At 40.8% G+C, this 21578-nt stretch overlaps 1 protein-coding gene across 3 annotated transcripts in view; it reads left to right on the forward strand.

The window, feature by feature from the left end:
- RORA (RAR related orphan receptor A) overlaps positions 1–21578 on the forward strand; it is a 605658-nt gene that overhangs the window by 559791 nt on the left and 24289 nt on the right. For 2 of the 3 annotated variants that reach the window (XM_059714789.1, XM_006259377.4), the window contains 3 exons: positions 6514–6599; positions 17633–17774; positions 19752–20147. In XM_059714789.1, coding sequence (XP_059570772.1) covers positions 6514–6599; positions 17633–17774; positions 19752–20147 — 624 coding nt within the window. The remainder of the gene's footprint in view (positions 1–6513; positions 6600–17632; positions 17775–19751; positions 20148–21578) is intronic. The other variant, XM_059714790.1, reaches the window with a different exon arrangement.

Genomic DNA, 21578 nt, shown 5'->3' on the forward strand with positions numbered 1-21578 from the left:
GCAGAATGTGGTTCAGCAGATCTCGGTCAAAACAAATACCATGCACTTTTTAAAAAATGTTCCAGCCATTTCTGCAGGCCAAGGATGGGTGAGGTTTAAAATACTTCCATGTATATGAAGAGGCAAATTAATTAATGTAACTTTAAAATTTGAGTGGGATTGTGCTACCAGTAGGTTTTGGTTTATTGGAATTGCAGTATTTGTGAACTGCAGGTGTTAGGAGGAGAGTAATTTGCAGCCAGCTTGAATTACTTAGGGTACATGACAGAGTAAATTATTTAGGTAATGAAGCTGAAAATGCAGGGAGATTAGAATATTATATAGTAAAATTGTTCCATGTTAATTCAGTTTGTGAGCAGATCTTCTGTTGCCTTAAATACCACATTACACGTGGTATCCTTGTTTGTCAGTGAATGTGTATGAATGTCAGTGATTATGTATGACTGGTAATTTAATCAATATACTTATAAACAACAGTAGCAATGATGTTTGGCACAAATTGTAGGCTTTCCGAAGCAGGTTATCTGGGTTATATAAAATGTTTACTTCAAAGCCGTGTGGATGGATGAATGGGTTGTGAAATGTTGCACAACCTGGAAAGTGAAAAACATGCAACTTGGTTCTTTAGCATTTACTATATAATGAGGAAGTGTGACTTCTGTTGTTAAAGCATGGGTGCAGGTCTCTGAAGATCTGGGTCCAGTTCCTTACACTTCTGTGCATTCCCTACATAGCCTTGACCATAACTTTAAGCCTCTCCCACTGGATTAAATGGAACTGCTCCACGTGCTTGAAGTTCAGCATGTGCTTATGAGTTTTGCTGGATCAGAGGCAAGTTGCTTAGTATCTTGCAAGACTGAAATGTAGGGCCCAGTTCAACAAATTTTTCAACCTACCTTTGTTTGGTGGAGCATAAATAATGCATTTGGAGCATGTGCTGAAGTTAATTGCCATTACTACTAGGAAAACTAGGCATGGGGGAAAGCCCTGAAAATTTTCTGTCCAGAAATTCTGATTTTCCCATGAGGAATTCTGAAAGTGTGCACAAGGGAAATGGCAAGAACACTTTCTAATGATACTCAGCTGTTGTCTAAATGTTTCCAGTTATTTTTTTTTTCAGTTGGGTAACATTAAAAAAAAAAAAGTGGGAGGTGGGGTCAATTTTCACTTTTCAGTGTTTTTCCCTTTAAATATTCTTCCTCGCTAATATTAAAGCACTGAATTATTTCCAACTTTTGCCAGTTGGATGAATGTTTCTGAAAATTCAGGAATAAAAAGGAGGTTAAAAAGCAGTTTTGAAAAAGATTTTTTTCTGAAAAATTGAAAATGAAAAATGTTATCAAATGAAAGAACAGCTTTGTTTTTGAAAAACCCTTTTTTCCACTGGGGGCAGGGGGGAGTTCATCTGAAAAATTTACCAGCTCCTTACTCGTATCGATAAGGCACATAGGTGCTTTGTTGGATTGGAGGGTAGTTAGACTGTAGTGGCATTTATATACATACCTTTTTGTCCTGGGACGTGCCAGAAACCTGACGCTTTGGAGCAGACTCAATTGATTGAGTCTGCTCTGCACGTGAGTTGATACGCACTGTGCTGCGCTGCCTGCAAGTGTATAAGTGGTGAAATGCGCATGCAGAAAATGGCAGTGGTGCGCTTTTCAGCTCTGTAGAGCTTATGCTTCAGACGTAAGGCATGAGCTAGTGTTTCATGAAGGAAAGTAGGGTGAGGAGAGATTACCTGAAGAAGTGAGTTTCAGGAGGGGTAGTGAGAGGGTACTTGGACAGATAAGCTGTAGGAAACTCTTCTGGGATCAAAGGTACGAAGGAATGACGCAGAGAGTGGGAGGAAATGAAGGGAGAATTCTTCTGTTAAAGCTTCCTATACAGGTGCCAGTAAGAACTGGGCCACCCTGAAGCAAGAGAACCAGTTCATAAAACACCAAAATAATGACATCTGGGAGAGGAGGAGGATGGTCCAGTGGCTAGGACACCATCATGACTACTTACAAGACTTTTGAATTCTTCTTCTGCCACTGGCTTTCCTGTGTGACCTTGTTAAAGTCAGTATCTTCTGCACTTAAATTCCCCAAATGTAAAGGAGCCTTTTACTTCCCTTCCCAGGAGTCTAATAGGGATAATATTAGCGTGTGACATTGTCATGTGACAGCAGGCCTTAAAGGTACCATAGAGGTCAGGAGGTCACAGTGGATCATTTGGACCCCTGTGGCTGGTGAGTTTCTTCTGCCTCTGTTGGTTGTCTGTTCAGGACTGTCTCAGACCTTCAGTGACCACTTCTTGTTCTCAAAAGTTATTTATATGGTGGCTTGCTCAGCTGGTGAAGTGTGGCTAGTTTGCGTCTGTATTTACTGTTTTAGTGCATCTTTTCCATACAGTGTCTTGGGGGGCCAATGTGTCCTCTTCCTTGCACAGGGCTCTCAGCAGTATTCTGGTCCGCTGGTATTCCAGAACGTTGAATATTCCTAGGCCTCTAATCTGGTAATACAAACTACATCTGTCACCTGGGTATCTATAGCAGTTCCTAAGCAACCACAAGAGTTTATTTTTTCTCCAATTCATATTTAAGAAATAATTTGTTCGTGCACGAACCAAAATCAGTCTGAGCACCACCCTGGGAGACTGGAATTGTAAACTGTAATTTAGGCTAATTCTAGCCTAAAACATGAATTACAGTATTTTATGTAACCTAGAAAAATATACTGTATAAATATGTGTAAATACTAAACAGGCACAATTAACGTTAATAGTGAAGGAAGCTTTAAGTAAGTCTGGGAATGCATGCTACCAAGCTGTAACATTCTTGATACACAAAATATTTCCCATGTGTCATGTTTGCATATGAACAAGATTTTAGTAAGTACATATTTGCACAGCAGAGTTAAAAATGAGAAATAGGACAGTAACATTTTCACTCGTATAATAAAAATGCATAGTCTCCATACTGACAGTTTGCATTCTCTGGGTATAAAGGATCTGTGCCCTTTAATACAGAAGGTGTATGAACTTGTGACAGGAATTCCGTTTTAATGAGTGGATTTGCACAAGCAACCACTTAGAGCAGTAATTGATCCGATGTCTTTCCATGCATTAATTTATAATACAATTGGTTATGGCAAGCAATTTATGCTTCTGAGTTTTGTCCAACTGTATTGTAGCTCAGAAGTGAAAAGTTGAGGTATTAAATGCTGTATAGTAATTGAATGTAAGCGTATTAAAGATTATTAGAAATCTAGTTCTGAAATTCTGAAGTTGTTGTACCTAACTTAGTGCCCTTGGAACAATTAGTAGATGTTACCAAGGCCAGGATCTAACCATTTCTTCCTTATGCCTTAGATCAGGGGTAGGCAATTAGTTCGGATGGAGGGCCACTTAATGAGTTTTGCGGACCTGTCAAGGGCCACATCCATCTCTCTCCCTGCCCCTCCCCTACTCCCCTCCTTCCCTCTCGGGTCAGGCTCTGGGCGGGAGCTTCCACCGCTCTGGGAGGGCTGCAGGTCAGCTGTGGACTCTGCCAGCAGGTTCTGCAATCGGGCTTCTGAACCTGCCTGTGGCATCCAGAACTGACACCACCGCCCACCTGCTGCGGGGGAAGCCCCACCCAGGTCCACAACTGACGTCTGATGCTGTTGGGCCAAAGCAGTCCCCCCTTCCACCCAGCACAACGCAGTGGCTGGAGCTGCTGGCCCACTGTGGGCAGATCCAGTGGGTTGGCAGTTGCCCACCTGCAAGCCAGATCAAATATTTTGGCAGGCTGGATCCGGCCTGTGGGCCGTATTTTTCTCACCCCTGCCTTAGATGTTCTATGCAATGTATTAATATAATTATTACACCTCTTTATAGTCCTGGTAAACTAGCACTGGGCCAGCACCGTGTGGTTATGTTCCCTTCACAAATGTACTCCCGATAGCCTGTTGCTTAACTGTATGAAAAGAAATGTCTACTTTGTAGACAGACCGTAGGTAGGAATTTTAATTAATGTTTTGTTGATGATGATGATATACAAACTATTACATCTGTTTCTACCAGTAAAAAGGCAGTGATTACATAGACAAAAATGGAGTAATAAAAATTTGTTGCGGTTTATTTATGTCTTACTATTGACCTCCAACAGGTGTTAGAATGGGTTGGTTATGCACACCAGCAAACATTGCTCTGAAGTGCTGACCTGGGATTTGGAGTTGAGATTCAGAAATGGATCTCAGAATTTCTATGCAGCTTTGGGCAGTTGTTTAATATCTATGCCTATATTTTCTATTTGTAAAGAGGGGATAATGCTGTTTCCTGTTGCAAAGCTTCTTTCATGAACACTTGTGTATGCAATTTGTTTTTGTAAATAATTAATGTACATAAAATGTTAATAAAATAATATGCAGCAATGGTTCTTTCTTTTGTAGCTTCCTGCCCATTATGTCCATTGTGTGAGCTGAGCAGCAATGTAAAATTAGGAGGTTTTTCAGAGGCTGAGGAAGGAGGACCTGTGTCCTTAAGAGTCCTAATATGACACTTTCATTTCAGCCAGTTAGAATTTCTCGAGGGAAAGCATGGGATTTAACATCAGGAATTAGGAGATGTCCAAGATAGGACACCACATGCAACTGATTCTATACTAGGAACATATTTGAGAAGCACTGATGCAGAAATGTCAGTAAAGTCGCTATGTAGTCGCATCATTGTTGGGTACTAATAAGCAGAGCATATTAGCTGCTGTTTGATTCAGAGGCAAGTCAGTGTTGTTCAGTAGCTGCTCTGTTCACTGCACTTTACATGCATTTGCCACATGCTTCAAGCAGATTTCAGCATGCTCACTTACAACATTACAGCCAAAATACTTTATCAAGCCTGATCCAATACTTAGAAAGATTGCATTTAGGTAGAGTGGAGAGCAGAGTTGAGAGATGCTTCTTGCTTAATAATAAGCATTTTCATAACATAGTTTAATGTATGTGGGGCTTAACAGTACAGATAATAGTTCCTAGTCTGGAAAGCAGACAAATTTACTATATGGACCCTTGTTGAGAATAATATTAAGGTACCCAGAGACATTATGATGAAGTACTTGATGAAGTTTGTGATATCATAGTCTTAATCTGATGCTGGACAGCTACAAAGTTACCAAAATAAATACATCTCCTAGAGGCAATGTTTGACTGGATTAAAACTGCTCTTCTGGTAGTAAGTAAATCATGGTAAGAGCCTCCATTATATTTGGAGAAACTTCACCAGCTTCTGTGAGATTCTCCTATGTGGAGCAGGTCAGATCAAGTTTGAATGGAAATCAGGGTAAGCTAGTCCCACCAAGTTGCACAAACTTTTCTCAGAAATTTTGGTTAAAATGTGTATAAATTGACAGCTCTTTGGCAAATGCCATTTTAAAAAATGGAATTTAGTACTGGGTTGGATGTGTATATTATGTCTGAAGAACAGATTTTCTGTTAATGCACATTCCACATCATTTCCGCTTGGCCAGACAGGTACCCCATGCTTTAAAGATGTGCTTGAAGAGCTACATAGCATGGTAAACTTGACTCTGATGAACTTGTATGCAGAAAATTTGATAAAGAAGCAAAAGGAATCAGAACTCATGGTAGAGGTGATATCTTTTATTAGACCAACTAAATTATTGCAAAAAAACCCCTCTTTATTTGCAAGCTTGCGGGCACAAGCACACTTCTTCAGGCATAAGAGAAAAGCCTGTAAAAGTCCTCCTAGGTAGAAATGAAAGTTCAGATTAAATAGGAGAGTTGAAGGTGTGGTAAAATCACCTGTTTGGAACTGTTCATTTTATGCAGATTAGGCTTAGAGAAAAGTTGGAATAGCCTGTTTTATCTCAAAGATAAAGAAGCAATGCTTTCACAGAGCTCATCTTCTCAAGAAGAGGGGAGATAAGGGAAGATAAACTGCAAGGCAGTTAAAGGACTGCCATATTTTCAGCCTGGATATTAAGTAGTCTTCAGCTCTGGTATTAATGCAAACACTTTTATATGCATTTTGATTCTTTAATTGAAAATACTGCTAGTATTTACAGCATTTAACTCTCTAGAACTGGTCTGTACTGTAGATTAGATGGCCCTGTAACATTTCTGTGTACAGTGTTTTGTTCATATATCCTGGGTTTTCAGCCAGGACAAGGTTTTATGGCCTTTTGTAATGGCTCTGAAGGAAGTAGATTGAAGGGAAACCTTTCAGTATCTCTTTGGCCAAAATGTGATCTCTCCTGTACTTTTTTGGATTTGAAATGCTGATTCTAGCCGTCTTGTGGTTTCTTAAACACCTTCTCAAATGACCCATTTTAATAACCCGAAAGCTATTATATAACGAGCAGCCATAATTTAGTCCAAGGCTCCAGGGGGACCCTCACAGTTCAGCAATGAATAGTTAATGCGGTATAATGTTTAGCAGGTTATTAGTTTCCACTGTACAAATGCTGATCAGGGAATGCTTTTATAAGGTGTTTAAAAGGAAATGTAATTAACTGGTTGTGTGCTTCTGTTGCAGCTCAAATTGAAATTATTCCATGCAAGATCTGTGGAGACAAATCATCAGGAATCCATTATGGTGTCATTACATGTGAAGGCTGCAAGGTAAGCTTTTTTTTTTAAGCCTTAAGACATCTTTGTTTAGCCTTTAAGTTTGATTCCTCCCTCTCCCCATTTATTAAATTTCAAAATTTGCTTGGCGGTGGAATTGACTAACTTTTGCTTGAAAAATTTTTAAAACACCATGTTTTGATCTGGTTTTTAAGCAGGGCCCTTTTGTGATTTCTCCCCCTCCCCCCCCCAAATCCTTTGACAGTTTTCAAAATCGGAGGCTTCTACTTGTGTTCTGGGCTCTACATGTTCCCTCACAGTGAAACTGATAATAAATAGAAGTATAGAAAGAGGAATCATTTCCAGCAGGCTACAAAGACTCAGTTTTATAGATTCTGGGGATATGTGGCATTTTTGAGCTTTTGTTTGTTTTTTATGTGCCTTCTCTCCGTTTTAAGCTTCAAGGGGTCCTAATTGAAAGGTGTTAAGGAGGTCTCAGGCTATTAAGTATCTTAATTTAAACATGCATTTGTAACTTACAGCACTGACTTGTACATATATTTTATCTTGTATAGGAAACAGTATGGTATGAAGAAATTGTATAGGTCATATGATTCATACTTTGATATTGAAGTCTTCCTGCTGGTAGTGTTTTTTCATCACAGAGCCATTCATTTCCTCATGAGGTTTAGGCTTTGATTTTTCTTATGAACCTGAATCTTCAATAGCTCCACTAAACTAGGATTTCAGTTGCAGCTGTAACACTCTGTGAGTCTCTTTCAATAGAATATTAAATCAGAGTTAATGCTTAATTTGGTCCTGGCTGCTTGACAGATGGGCCAATTTGGATGTAAACAAGCTTAGAACAATGCAGCTGACCTGGTAATGAGACAGTTTGTACATTCATGCTGCAGCCTTTTTGCTGTTTAGGCATTGTGTTCTCGTATGAGACCTGCTGCTCTAAGACCAGTACTGATAGGCTTTTTAACCCACACTTCAGAGGCTGAGATGGATGACTCAGTTTCTTTCCTAAGTTTCTCACCTGCAACTCCTGCTGGCACAGGTGACATGACAGCTGCTGTCGAAGATGAGTCTCTTGCCCCTCTGCTAGACAAACTTATGGAGGGAGACTCAATTAATGGCCCAATGTCTACTACAATAGTTAAGGAGAGGAGGGAGTTCTCTTGTGCTTTCCTACTGGGCTCTCCTTCTTTACAGGATTTACCTTTTTCACTTGACATATATTTCAGTCAGGAAAGATTTGTGAGAGATCTTTATGGAAACCAAGGATTTCCCAGGCTATGTACTGCTTCAGTGATGGGACCTACGGAGATCAAATGGGCCAGGGCTGGTTGTACGTACAGTGCATGCCATCTCTGCAGTGGCTTTGGAAAAGCTGTTCTACAGAGAATCTCATCAATGAGAAACATGTTGGTTTTCCACTCTCACACACGTTCATTCAGTAATTAAAAACAGTTGGCTAAACCAACTACTTGTCCTGTCCATATTGGGTACAATAGTGGGCAAGACTTCTTTCCCCTTCTCACAAATAAAGATTATCTACCTTTTCGAAGCAACGAAAGAACCAGTCAAGATTTTCTGTACTCTGATTTGTCTGTGTTCTTAAGGATACCTGTTTCTTTCACTCTATGTGAAAGAGGAAGTCAAGAATAATGCAGTCAATCCTAGTCAGTGCCTTTCAAGTGCTTACAAGCGTATGAAATAGAAGTCCTTTCTCACCAACAACTTTATTCTGTGAATTGGATTTCTAGAGCATATTCAGTTAAGTTCAAAGTCTCTGCCTTTCATAGTTGTAGGGTCGGAAGGGACCTGAGCAGATCATCAAGTCCAACTCCCTGCCATGGGCAGGAAAGGATGCTGGGGTCAAACGACCCTGGCTAGGTGATTATCTAGCCACCAGCGGGTGGAGCGGTCCCTGGGCTTGGGGGGGGGGGGGGGGGTGTAGTGCTTCCTTCCACGGCAGCGGCGCCCCCCCCCCCAGGTGGCACCCGCCCACAGGCACCCGGTTCAGGCGGTCCGCAGGGGGCATTGTAGCTGCAGAGGGAAGCACCGGACCCCTGTGCAGCTCAGGCAGACAGGCAGGCAGCTCCGAATTTCCTACAGCAGCTGGAATTAATGCGGAATATGCTGCCGAAGTGTGCAAACACCGACACTATTAAAGCGGTGCAAAAGCATTTAACCCGCTTGAAAGTGTCGTGTACACACACCTCTCGTTTTGTCTCACACGGCCATCTCCTCACCCAGTTCCTTAACTTCTCTTATGTAAACACGTAGCAGCTTGGAAGCATGGGGAGGGGAAAAAAATCAAAATGCTATACTTGCACACAACCTTCCTGGAGAGAAGAAAAACGAGGATGAACCACCCATAACATGTTAGTCATGCCACTTAATACATTTGTAGGAAGCTGCTCTGATATTGTGGTGAAGAAGGTGGCATAAGGACCAATGTAGAATGGAACAGTTGTCTACATCTTCAAGGTGGACAGGATCATCAGTTAGCAGAATTGATCCTCACTCTAGTCCCAGGAGCTTATTCATCTAGGAGCTGATGGACAGACCTAAGTATCATTTAATAAGCTACAGAATGATGCCAGAAAACGTATCACTGAAGGGTTTTGGAACAGTGAGCAGGTGTCATTTTACCAAAGCTTCCAGCTAACAGGTATGTTGTCACCTGTGTAGAAACAGAAACCCATTGCTTCTTCTTATCAGTCATGAGAATGAATCTTGAATCATTCACTGAAGCTCCCTCCATAAGAGTGGCTGTTCCTTTCATGGTGTAAATTCCTACATTGCTTATCAGAGGAAAACTCCTTCTCTGAATCTCCAGCAGTCAGAATGAGTTGCACTTGCTTCAGGGTAACTTGGTTTCCCTGATTCCTACATAAAATCAATGTTCTGGGAACACTTAGTCTGCTCTTGAATCCCACCATGGTCTGCTAGTGGGATAGGGAACAAAAGACAATACCATTAAGGCAGTGTGTTCACCCAGCAGCCCTTGCAATGAAGGGAAGTGATTTCTCCTGATCTTGGAGCACAGCACCGGAGTATTGTAGCCAATAGCTGTGGGTGTCCAAGGAGAAGTAACTAGTGCGGTAGCTAAGCCTATAAGGCTTGAAGCAGTGAGTGACATGGATCTCGCCTTACAGTCCTTAACTGATTCTTGATACTGTATTTGGGTGAAAGTGCAGCATGTAGGCCAAAGCTACTCTCATTTCTCTTCTAAAATATGGAAACAACTGATATCTGGAATCCAGATCTCTTTAATCCTGGTGTATGGCTAACCTGCAACAAGTGCCAAATATGGGAGTGCTGGTGGTGATGGTTGCATTTAGTGTTCAGGTGATTACAGCTCAGGTAATGTTTTAAAATCCCATGCTATGACATGTGAGAGTAAAGAAGAAATCTGTTTGTGTTGTGCTCTTCTATAGGTGCATCAACAAAGTCTTGCCCACAGGAGTTATTTTGGGTGGTAGATAACTATTATTCCTTGGCTTTTGCCAGTGGGAAGCAGACAGGATTTTTCCCCCCTCCTGTAACATGCTTTCCAGCTTATTTGTTGTCATGGTCATTGCAGTTTTACACATTCTTACAGTTCTCTACCTTAGAATACTAAACTTGCATTAAAAACATTATTTTAAATTTTCCAGCTGTGAGGATATAGGTGTCCCACTGATTCACTTTGGTTAACAGGGGCAGATACTTGCACCAACACAGTCCCAGGGAAGTCCTTAGGTTCTGTATGCATCAGCTGGCAGATTCAGGGCCATATTAAGTGAACAGATGTACTGCTGCCTTTTCAAGCTAGTTTTGTTATCTGTAGATTATTTTTGACAAAAACAAAAGCAGTTGGATATTTTCATCTCTCTTACAGTCTCTTCACACTGATGTGACTTGAACTTCAAAGTTTTTATGCTTACATTATTAAACACAATAAATCTATTTTATTTCCTCCTAATTGAAACATAAAAAGGAAATTATAAAGGGAAACATCTACATTGTTGTAGCATTCAGATTCATAGGATCATAAGAAAGTAGGGCTGGAAGGGACCTCACAAGGATTTCTACTTCATCCTCTTGCTCAAGGCAGGATCAACCCTGACTAAGTCATTCAAGCCAGGTGCCTGTTCAAATTTCTCTAAAGAGCCTCCAAGGATGGAGATTCCACAGCTTCTCTAGCTAGCCTGTTCCGATGTTTGACCACCCTCATAGCATTATAGAGAAGTCAGGCTGGAAGGAGCCTATGTTATGATCATCTTTTTCCAAACCATCCTATACAAATCCACAATCTAACCTTTTAGGGAAACTACACAGTCAACCCTGACACAACACAAGATACAACACGCAAACCTGCCACAGGTAAAGCATGGCGACCAAGGCAGCCAGCACCCTACTTCTGTAAAGGTTGCTAATATATGCTCAAGAGATCCCAGAAAGTGCCACATCCCTTGCTACAGAGGCAGGCAAAACCACCCACAGTCCATACCAATCTGACCATTGGGCAGAATTCCTTCCTGGCCCCAAATATGGTGATTGGTCTGACCCTGTGCAGAGGGGCAAAACTGTCTAGCCAGGAACTCTCAGCTTTAAGTCCCAACAGGAGCATTGGCACACCCAAATCAAAATCCCCAACCTTGGCTGCAGCCAACACCCAGTGCCTCTGAGGAAGGCTTAAAAAAACCCAACCCTGACACACGTAGCAGCAAGGGTGGAGGGTACCTTCAAAGCCCACAAACTTAAGAAATCCCCATAGTAGAATAGAGGCATAGCTAGTCCTGCATCATCCCTGACCAGTGGCTATCCAGCCTCTTGAACACCTCCAGTGATGGAGAGTCCACAATTTTCCCTAGGCAGGCTGTTCCACTGCCTCACTAATCTAACTTCTATTCCAAAGAAGTTTTTCCTGATATTCAGTCTGAACCAACTTTGCTGCAGTTTCATGCCATTAGTCTACATCCTACTTTTTGCAGCAAGAGAAAAAAGGTGTTTTTCCTCTTCATTATGGCAGCCCTTCAGATATTTGAAGATTGCTACTATGTCTTCTCTTAAGCACCTTTTCCACAAGCTGAACGTGCCTAGTTTGTTCTGCCTCTCCTTATATGACTCGATTTCCAAGCCCTTTATCATTTTAGTCACCCACCTCTGGCCCCTCTCTGACTTCTCCACATTCTTTTTTAAATGTGGCTCATAGTCTCCAATGGAAATGTTCCCTGCTGCAGCTTGAGGCCATTGCTCTTAGTCCTATCCCCTATGGCCACAGAGAAGAGCCCATCTCCATGCTCTCTGATCACTCTTCAAGTTCTTGAAGACTGTTATCAAGTGCCTCCCCGATCTTCTCCAGACTAAATAATTCTAGTTCTTTCAGCCTTTCCTCATAAGCCCCCCTTGCTTTGTAGGCCCTTAATCATTTCTGTTGTTCTGTGCTGGACTCTTTCCAAGTTGTCCACATCCTTCTTGAAGTATGGGACCGAAAACGACACAGTAATCCAGGTGAGACCTCACCAGTGCTCGGTAGAGTGCAAGAATCACTTCCCTTGATTTGCCAGTGACGCTTCTGTTGGTACAACTGAGGATGTTGTTGCCTTTTCTCCAACAAGAACACACTGTTGCCTGATTCAGCTTCTGGTCAACTGTCACCCTAGTGTCCTTTGCTGCAAAACTGCAGCTTAACCTGTCATTCCCCAGTCTGTATTTGTGCATGTGGTTATTCCTTCCCAAATGCAGGATTTTGCACTTGTCCTTGTTGAATCACACCTGTTTGATTACAGACTATCTCTCCAGCCTATTCAAGTCATTCTGGACCCTAGCCTTACTCTCTGCCACCTTTACATTTAATATTATTTAGTAAGGTTCAGCTTTTTTTTAAATCTTACCTGCAAGTGGAATAACAGGCCAGTGCTGCTCAGGAAGCTCTCATTTCCTAGTGTTTTATGATTTTTATAGCTATTCCATCTTAATTCAATGGTATATATTTAATTTTCTCTTTAGGGAGAACTAACATTTCACTTAATATTTACATGCTGATGGCCTTTTATTTTCCTGCACTTGAATACCTCTTCAAAACAATAATGAGCTCCCTATCAAATAATGAAGATTATAACCTCTTTGAGGAGAGATGGTCTTTTTTTTTCTCCCCTATGTTTATGCAGCACCTAACATAATGGCTCCATGACTAGGGCTTCTTGGGACTAAGATAATATAAGTACAATATAATGATGATGATTCTGGGACAGATAAACCTCATCTGGTTATTGCTAATGACAATTATGACTTATACAATTCCCCTTTGAGGACTGGGGAAGAAGCTGCTGATTTGGGTAGGACTCCAGTTTGGGCACAGTGTTAAGTGGAAGAGAATTTTGAATTCTGATCAGTAAATGCAATCCTTTTATAACATCTGCTAGGTATAGTTCTTAGAAGAAGACTGATGGAAGTGATGCACTCAAGCTTTGTCCCTAAAAAGAAATAATGTTTCCAGATCATATTGGGTGTGCTAAGGAAACTTCTGAATGGGCCATAGGATTCTTTATGAAATGCTTAGATCAGGGGTTTTCAACCTTTTTTAAAGAAGTATACCCCTTCTGGTGGCAGCAGCCAGACACAGAGTGGGGTTGGGGGGTGGGGCTTGCACGCACCAGCGGCTGCTGCCACCCACCACTGCGCACCGCTCTCCCATAGCCAGTCTCGCATGCGCAGAGGTGGATTAAGGTGTACTGGGGACTTGGGCAAACACAAAATTGGAGGGGCCCTACCCCCATGGGAGCTGGGCTGCAGGAGAGGTGGGGAGAGGCCCCTTCCTGTCCTGGTGCTGGTGCTGGTGCGAGAGGGTGGGTGGACCTGCCGGGCTGGGGGTGGGGGAGCACATGCTCACGTCTTCTCCCTACTTCCCACCCCCTCCCCCACTATGGCCAAACATACACACACACAGGTATGTACACAGATGGGCATGTGCTCTACTCTCACTCACATTCTGCACATGGACATACAGACACAAACACATTCTCCCTGCCATGAACACAGGCACACACACACACCGACACGCGTGCACAGAGATGGGCGTGCACTCTACTCGCTCACTCTCAGCACATGCATACAGACACAAACACACACTCCCTGCAGTGAACACACATATGCATGGATGCACACACGCATGCAGAGATGAACACGCAGAGACGCACACATGTGCACTCACATGCACACACTAACATGCACACAGGCGTGAGCACACACGTGTACACACAAACACATGCGCGCACAGACACATAGATGCACACAGACAAGCAAACATGCACACACACGCTTACCCAGCCACACACTTTCCTTCCACAGGACCTTTCCAGTTTTTGCTCTCAGTAGTGACAGCTCATACCTACATTGTCAGCAAATAAACAGACATGGCTACTTTCTATACTTTTGTAAGACCTGTCCATATTGGACATTTCTTTTGTATTTTCAGAAGCTGCTAGGCAGCTGGCCCTCATCCTAGTCGTGTTCTTCAAGGTGAAAGGTTCACTTGCCTTTTTAGACAAAACAGAAATATGGTCATGTTGAAGAAGATTAGTTTTTCCCCTTCTACCTTACTCTTCTTTTTCTAGGATTTGGATTTATGCCTGTATTAACCTGTTTCTATTATGTTTTTCGTATACTCTTTCCTTGCTTTTACTTAACTCTAAGACTTACATTGACTCTGTCTGTTCATTGTTTGAAGCTTTTTAAAATAATGTTCTGGCTAAACTATTTTTCCAGCAAAAACTTGTAAGCTGTTGGGGATGGGACATGGCTATATACAAAGTGGGTTTATAAGGAGCTGTGTATTATAACGCAGCAGACATGCTCACTATTGCAGACCACGCCTCTTTCAAATGTTTTTAGCACCATTCTTTGCATTTGTTTTCAGAGCTGCCAGACATTTAATCTTAATTAGCAAATACTTGCAAAGAAAAATTTCCCCTTTAAAACTAATAAATTATTTCATTGTCATATACTGACTACGAATTCAATTTGAATATTTACATCCTTTTCAAATAACAATAAACTGTCTTTGTTTCTTTTAGGAAATTTTGAGAGAGCTTGGTTTCAAAAAAAGCAACAGAATGAAAAAACCCAAATTACTAATTGTTAATTGCTGAGAATACTGCAAAACTTAATGATACGTGGAAGTCTGTAAGGATTAGCCATAAATCATGGGATTATGAATAAGTCTTTGTTGTCACAGGCTTGTGTATAGTCATTCGAAAGCGTCTGCCATAAGATGCAGCAAGGCAGCTGTCAGCTGTTTTCTTGTAATTAAACAGCCAATGAGCAGCTAATTAAGACATATGTGTATACAGAAGTGGAAGTGGGTATGTTAATGAACTGTAGGAATCAATTCATTAAATGAAAATTGTCAAAAGACCAAACATGAGATCAGCATTTCAGCCTCTTCCTTAGTTGAAAGGGGAGCGTGGAAAGTAAGATCTGACATAAGTGAAGTGCAGTTGAGTTTCTCCCCTTCCAGGGAGGGAAGTCTACCCCAAAATGTCTGTAACACCTAACTACTGCATAGTGAAGTTATTGAAACTATTAATAGACTTAATGCAAACTGCTATTTACATTTCAAAGTTGCTTTTTTAACAAGCCCTTATTGAAGCTGACTAGCAGATGAAAAGTTTTCTTGCCCTTCCCTCATCCCCTTTTTCTCCCCCCAACTTGATTTTTTGGCAGTCTGTGAAAACCAGTACAGTATACTTTGTATAAATTGGAGTTTGAAATGCAGAAATGAAGCTAAGCTTTCTAACCTCTCTTTGGTTCTGTTAGAAATACGTTAATAGATTTATGTGAAAAGAGATTGAGGCTGAGATCTCAGCCTCATTGAAGTCAGTGGGAGTTTCACATTGACTTTAGTGAGGCCAGCAGTTCACCCTTTGCATAAACATGATTGTATCAGAAGACATCAAGCCAAATAATGCTCCAAATTTCATCACTGCTACAGCATTTTGAGATGAGGAATGGCACTTATTTTTGTTTTACAGCACATTGGAGCCCAACTTGACTGTGGCCCCTAGGTGCTACCACAAGATAAATACTAAGTAATAAGAACACTGAGTTCATCCTGATTGCAATTTAATACACGTGACTTGTAGCTGCTTGCTATAACAATTGTAACCATTGACTATGTTTCCCCCCAGACGCACCTCCATGCAGATAGATCATTGCCAGTTCAGTTCCTTTGTCGGTAGTGGAACTTGGACAAAAGAAATATTGAATTTTCTTTTTGTAATTTACTTCAAGTAATTACCATTCTTTGGTACTTTCTTTTAATGACTCTTTGACATTAGGGGTTGCATGCATGCATTTTAATAATAATGTGAGAGAATCAGGTCCATTAACAAGTTTAAAAAGTAAGGGTCACTTGACTTGGATAGGTATGTAAGAACCTTGTGTCTCTTTTTAAAAAAAAGAAATCACTTAGGCCAAAGATGTTTGCGCCCATCCTTAGAAACCCAAATCCTAAATAAGAATGTTCCTTTGCTCTGGGGAATTTGTGTTCCTTTTTTAAAAATTGTGGCTTGGATTTTGGTCAAATGAAGTGCTGTTCTTTCTAGCATGAGCATACAATGTAGTTCCGTTGATCCTTAAAAGTGCTACCTGACATCTTTCTGTTAAGAGCATATGCTTTTTAAAGGTCCCTGGCTTAGATAGTGTGGTTTCTAAGCAGTGCTTCACTGTTGAAAATTTAGCTGCAAGCTGTAACTTTGTTGATAAATTGTACATCAAAGCTGCTGCCAGACTTGGAAGAAAAACAACAGCCCTTTACCGGAAAAAGCAGGGCATTCGTTCAGCCCTACTCCCCAGCGTCTGTGTAGACTGGGCGTTTCAGTGGGGCTTTTTGGTGCCTTTACCAAAAGCTGATTCAATCAGCTATTAGATAAAAGTGCCAAAAAGTCCTGCTGAAGTGCACAATCTATACAGAAGTTGGATGAGCCAATTCAAACTAACGCAATGCCTGTTCTGGGCGCACACTGTGTGTGGTGCAGGGGCATGCTGAGCTTTAAGTGAAGTGCTTGTTTTGTTTTTTTCATGTCTGTAAGCAGCCTAAGTGTACTGGGAAGCAGTGTCTCTGGGACAAATCTAGGAAGAGTAAACATCCCAGCAGTTCTTCTGTGAGAGCAGTGAAAAGAGCTCCCTGATAGATAGTGATCCTCAGTAAGCAGCCACAGAATAACCATATGGAAAGACGCATAAGGATAATTGGCAACTTAGCCACCCAGCACAAATTTGTCTGCTTGCTCAAATTAGGGACCTGCACACAAGAAGGCTCTACATCTTTGGGGCACCTGACCAAGTTCATTTAGTAATAGATCGAGATGCCTTTCATGATCCCAGTAGCTGGCATTCAGAGATAAAGTTTGGACATAATTCATGTAACGTGTAACTAGATATATGTCAGTGCAGTAAATACCATGGTCTTTTGGAGAGCTGGATGGGGATTGAAAATGCAAGATGTGAAGCCTTAAGTAGGTTTTTTGAGACTGCATCAAAATCTTCTTTCATCTCAGTCAAGAAGAAGAGAATGGGCTCAGAACCACTGCTTAATCTGACAGGTTAGCGGTAGCTGCACTCCCAGCCCCTAAAGTCTAAATAGGTTGCTCAGGCTGACCCAGGAAATGGATATACTGAGACCAGAAAAGGCACTTCTTCTCCATAGTAATTAAGAACACCTCTGCCAGAACGCAGACAAATTGGGACCTCTGGCCTTCAGGAAAAAGGATCGACACAATATTGTATTAAAAGAATATCTCTGAGAATAAAGAAAGGTGTAACTCTTGATACCTTTGTATTAGTATTTCAAAAAATAAGTTGTTCTTTACCTTTTTACTTGATAGTTTTTTCTTTTTTAATTGTGTATTTTTTTAAGACCCAGTTTTCTCCAGGAAATAAAATTATCTCTCTATTTTCTTGAATTGACTCCGCTCAAACTCAGTATTCTATTGAGTATCAGTGTCATCCAGCATCTTGCTTCAATGCTGCTGTACAAGTCTGGTGGCTAATAGCTTCTTGTCTTGAATTTTGCAATTCTACTGCAGGGCTTTTTCAGGAGGAGTCAGCAAAGCAATGCCACGTACTCCTGTCCTCGTCAGAAGAACTGCTTGATTGACCGAACTAGTAGAAACCGTTGCCAACACTGTCGATTACAGAAATGTCTTGCGGTGGGGATGTCTCGAGATGGTGAGCCCTGCTAGTTCAGGTTCCAATTGCCAAGTATAAAATAATATTTAGTGGGCTGTCTGATCAAATAAAATTCAATGTAGGATTTGAGAATTCATATGTAAGATCCTCCAGTAGCTTTTTTATGGGGTGTTCCCAAAAGAAAACCAATCATTGAAACACTTGGGAGGTGGATTTTTTCTTTCCACTTAGCACAGTGCTAATTGATGTCATTGCTTCTAGTTTTATTCCAAGGATGACATTTTTAGTCTAATTGTCGTGGTATTTTTTGTGTGTATTCATGAAATGCAAATACACACAGATGAACGTCCAATTTAAGTTGCACATTGTGTAGCTGCAAGTGAGACTCTTGTCATATTGTTGTAGTCCAGAATTATTTTATATCTGAGTCAAATATTTGAATATGTCCAATATGTGTCTATAAAACACATTAACAGAATGGTTGGGGACATTTCCTTTGGCATCTCTAAACTAATGCTGGTCGATGCCAGGGAGAGTATTGAAGTAGGGGATAGATATTTCTAGAGATATCCAGCTTGGTGCTCTTCCTATGTAGCATCCACTTCTGCCACTGTGGGAGACAGGATACTGGGCTACATGGATTGATCAGTCCCAGTATGGCACTTCTTATGTTCTTATGTAAAAATATTGAGGCAGAATGAAAACACCTAACTCATTTTTAAACAAAAAGGTAACATACCTTCTCCTTTGTGCAAAATAGCTAGTAGTTTCAGAAGTCAAGGTTTAAGCATTCAGTGAGAATAAACCCTTACAGCAAGTGTGTTTAGCAACCTGAACAAATGAAAGGAACTGGACTAAGACAGGATTGGTTGGCAAAAACTTTCATCTGCCTGATGCACCTGATGAGGCAAGTAGTAGTTTAGATCAAAACCCTAAATCCAAAATTACACACAGTATGATGATGACATCTTGTCCACATGTGAAATGGGTGTGCTGCATCTTATGTAAAGCAGTTAAGGATGAAGTCACAACTGACGTTAATGGCATTAAGCGTTGACTTAAATGGAGTTGCAGCCATCTATATCAACTAAGTATCTCAACTTCTTACCAATTATCATTACATATTCCATAGGTGCTTATGTTCTGTAAACATGCACATTGCTTTGTGCAGATATTTAAAAAGAGCAGGTTGTTAAAAGAGCAGAATGTCTTAATTTTTATGTGCCTACTTGCCATCAATCTTTGGTCTCATAAAAGGCTATATTGGATCTACTGTAGGTCCAAGAAATGCCACGTTCTTAGGAATTCTTGAGATATGCAAAACCCTGGTGCCAGGCCACTTGCTTCTAATTTAATGTGCGAGTTCACAAGTTATAAATGTTTTCTTTTTTGAAGCAGTACATATATTTTATGGGTTTATTGCTGAGTAAGTGTTCTTGCTCATCAGAATGAGAGCAACAGAACGCTAGCCAATGTGTGTCATTATGAGCTGATTCTACAGTTTTCATTTTGCACTTGTTCTGATCTCTTTAAAGCTTGCTATTGAGCCTCTTCCTAACGGAGTCTGTGGATATGCAGCCAATAAAAATTGGGCTATTCATATCAGACCAACAAATTTAATTTTTAATTGTCATCCAACAATAATTTCTAAATGAGATTTGAACATTTAGATGGTATAACTCTGATTTCAGTGGATTTCTATTGAGATGAATTTGATTTATTTTTGTAAAGAGATGGAAGCTAAAGAATTGATATGTAGCTCCAAAATAACCTCAAAACTAAAAGTTAAGTTAAATGTTTCATTAAACAAGCTACTGAAAGAGTATAAGAGCCAGGAAAAGGTGCTGTAGTTAAGTTGTGGGCTGCCTATAGCTACCACAAAATATTTTTAGATCTGTCTGTATTACCAATCAGATTTTAATACTGTGTTCATCACTTGAGTATTTAAGCTCTCAAGATTGTCATGTTTCAGTAATGATTTATAGAAGTACGGTATGTTTTGTGCATTTATTTCAGCTGTAAAATTTGGTCGAATGTCAAAGAAGCAGAGGGACAGCTTGTACGCAGAGGTTCAGAAACATCGAATGCAGCAGCAACAGCGAGATCACCAGCAGCAACCTGGAGAAGCAGAACCACTAACACCAACGTACAATATCACCACCAATGGGCTAACAGAGCTACACGATGACCTCAGTAATTACATTGATGGGCATACCCCAGAAGGTAGCAAAGCAGACTCTGCCGTTAGCAGCTTCTACTTAGACATACAACCTTCTCCAGATCAGTCGGGGCTTGATATTAATGGAATCAAACCAGAACCAATATGTGACTACACACCAGCATCGGGCTTCTTCCCTTATTGTTCTTTTACAAATGGGGAGACCTCTCCAACTGTTTCCATGGCAGAATTAGGTAATAAGAGAGAAAAGTTTCCATTGTAATTGCTTTAATAATACCCTTTGGATTAAACATAGCATACTGAAACAGCTGCGAGGGAGAAGGCTGTTTTTGTACAGCTTGTAACAGCATACAACACTGGTCTGTGAAGTACCCAGCACTCTTAACTCCAGTTGGTACTCAGTGGCATTCAGCAGTTTACAGAATCAGACCAAAAAATCCTATTGGCTCCTTGCTGATGGGATGCAGATCATGTTGCCCAAAGGTGTAACTGTACTGTTCTGCCCTGGTTGCTCTTTCCTCTCCCTTAGTTAAGCTACTAGCGTTCCCTTTATTTGAATCCAGCTAGTAGAGAGTATATCATGAATACTGGCAGTTATTTGAACCATTATAGACAGGAGCAAATATGCATAATAGTCATTTATTGGACAAATAGAATTGTATTTTTACTTATATGATTGGACTGATTTTTTCACAGCACTACTCTGTTCTCCAAAAAAAAAGGGGACTGGGACTGATTCTTTTAACTTCTGTGTTGTTTGCACCTGTGCAAGGTGATCCAAAATGCCACAACCCTGTCAAAATGCACTAGGGAATTTTTAATTATAGAAAGTTTTGTTATTTCCCTAAAATCTCTGTTTAACAGTCTTACTTAGTATCCAGTACCCTACAGTTTGCTCTTGGGGGGTGGTGACAGACATGAAAACCAATAAAAAACAGCGCTATACCAGAAGAGTCAGTGTATTAATTCAACCTGGTTCTGCAGTGTCTGTATAGATTGGGCGCCTCAGCTGGGCTTTTTGGCGCTTTTATGTAATAGCTGATTCAGCTATTAGATAAAAGCACCAGAAAGGCCCCCCTAAAGCACCTGATCTATACAGACATTGGGCAAGCTAGGTCCAACTAATGCAATGACTCTTGGGCGCGTGCTGCGCTTGGCACGGGGGTATGCTAAGCTTAAATAAAGCACTGTTTTTTTTCCCCATGTTTGTAAGTAGCTGGATGTCTCTCTGAGGGCTAAATTCTGCAAAAGTGGCATCACTTACTTTTAGTGCCTGGAATTAGGATGGGCTCTGTAAAAAGGCTTACAAGCCAAGTGGGATGTAGCATTAGACAAGTGTTTTTAAATCCTAGTGTGCTTAATTGAACAGCTCAGGGTTGTAAAGCATTACTTTTCTATATCATTCATGCTAATTACTTGTTTACAAAAAACAGGTAGAAGAGAAGCATTTAGGTAGAAATATCAGAGTATTGTATCTTTGACTTCCACTTCATACATTTATTTAAATAGGGGCAGACATCTTGTATGATTTGTTATTTTACTGGATACAGTTGCATTTGGGTAGCTCCCAACTGAAGTCTTTTCCATCATTTGTAGAATTTGGTTCTCTTCAGCGCATCCCGTTCTAACATCACAACCAGAGGATTTTGTCGCAGTCTGAAATC

This window comes from Alligator mississippiensis, chromosome 11 (genome assembly GCF_030867095.1).
Source record: "Alligator mississippiensis isolate rAllMis1 chromosome 11, rAllMis1, whole genome shotgun sequence".
Classification (NCBI taxonomy): Eukaryota; Metazoa; Chordata; order Crocodylia; family Alligatoridae; genus Alligator; species Alligator mississippiensis.